General features: G+C 34.9%; 1 protein-coding gene across 1 annotated transcript; it reads right to left on the minus strand.

Moving 5' to 3' along the window:
* Positions 1 to 332: 332 nt before the first annotated feature.
* On the minus strand, positions 333 to 842 carry LOC124085103 (probable ribosome biogenesis protein RLP24). The gene has a single exon (XM_046432613.2). It carries the CDS (start codon positions 840 to 842, stop codon positions 351 to 353), a length of 492 nt encoding a protein of 163 aa, XP_046288569.1. The 3' UTR covers positions 333 to 350.
* Between the last annotated feature and the right edge of the window lie 338 nt (positions 843 to 1,180).

The raw sequence follows: 1,180 nt of genomic DNA on the forward strand, positions 1-1,180 counted from the left end.
AAGGGAACATTTTACTGCAAAGAAAATTTGATTATATCTATCACTGGCCATGAATTTTTGTAATTACTTATTACATAAATGCTGCCTAGTGCCATTATCCAAAAGGCATGACCATTCTGTCCACAATCCACTTGTGCATTTATAAACAGAATTTTCATGATTTACATAAGCATGTCTATCAATGAAGACATTACAATGAGGTGCAATTTAACATCCAAAATCTGATGCTTTGCAGATAGCAATAGTATTTGTAATCACATTTCACTTCAGTGACCTTATATAAAAATTAATTATTTAGAATTAAGGAGATTTTCAAATGTACACATAGAAATGGTTACAGAGTCAGATTTTTAAGAAACATCCTCCATGTCCACATCCTGTTGTAACTGCTGTACCATTTTTTCTTCCAGCTGCTTTCCTTTGCCTGCAAGAGGGGCTCGGATAAGATGGATGTTTTGCTTAACTTCTTTAATGTCCTGAACTTTCTGTAGCTCTTTATTTTTCTTCAATCTGTTCATTATAAATTTAGCTTGGCTTTTCTGTTTGATCTCTTCAACTCTCTTCATTGCATCAATAGTTTTATTCCATAGTTCTCGCTGGTATTTGACAGGTTCATTTCTAGGTTTTTCAAATTCAAATGAGTTATCCACTGTAAGCTCTTTGCCAGCTGCTTTCCGGAATGCTTTAGTCCACCTGACCTTTCGAGGATTACGCTTCTTTTTAAAGTTCTTATGACATTTGGATTTACAGAATCTGAATACCTTGCAATCATTGCTGATGAACATCATGCGGTGGCTGGGGTAGATGGGCCCTGAACAGAAATAACACTTCTCCATACGCATGTTGAGGCCTCGTGGGTCCCCACGGACCCAACGGCGAGCTCTTAAAGTATACCTGTTTTATCCCTACTTTCTTCATGATTTTTTAACCATAAACAAGTACTGAATTTTGTCAACGCATTTTTCTGCATCTATTGAGATGATCATGTGATTTTTTATTTTTAGTTTCTTTGTATGGTATATACATCTATTGATTTTCATGTTAAATATCATTTCATCCCCAGAATAAAAGCAACATGGCATGATACACAATTATTAATCTCTTGTTGAACTCAACTTGCCACTACTTTACTATGTATTTTTGCATCTAAATGCATCAAGTGTATTGTTCTGTAGTTTTC

Source organism: Marmota monax, unplaced genomic scaffold, assembly GCF_021218885.2.
Source record: "Marmota monax isolate L192 unplaced genomic scaffold, Marmota_monax_Labrador192_F-V1.1 WCK01_AAM20220418_F8-fsc00062, whole genome shotgun sequence".
NCBI classification, from domain to species: Eukaryota; Metazoa; Chordata; class Mammalia; order Rodentia; family Sciuridae; genus Marmota; species Marmota monax.

Coding starts and splice junctions, on each gene's coding strand:
- LOC124085103 (XM_046432613.2), bottom strand. CDS start 842: ATGCGTATGGAGAAGTGTTATTTCTGTTCAGGGCCCATCTACCCCAGC.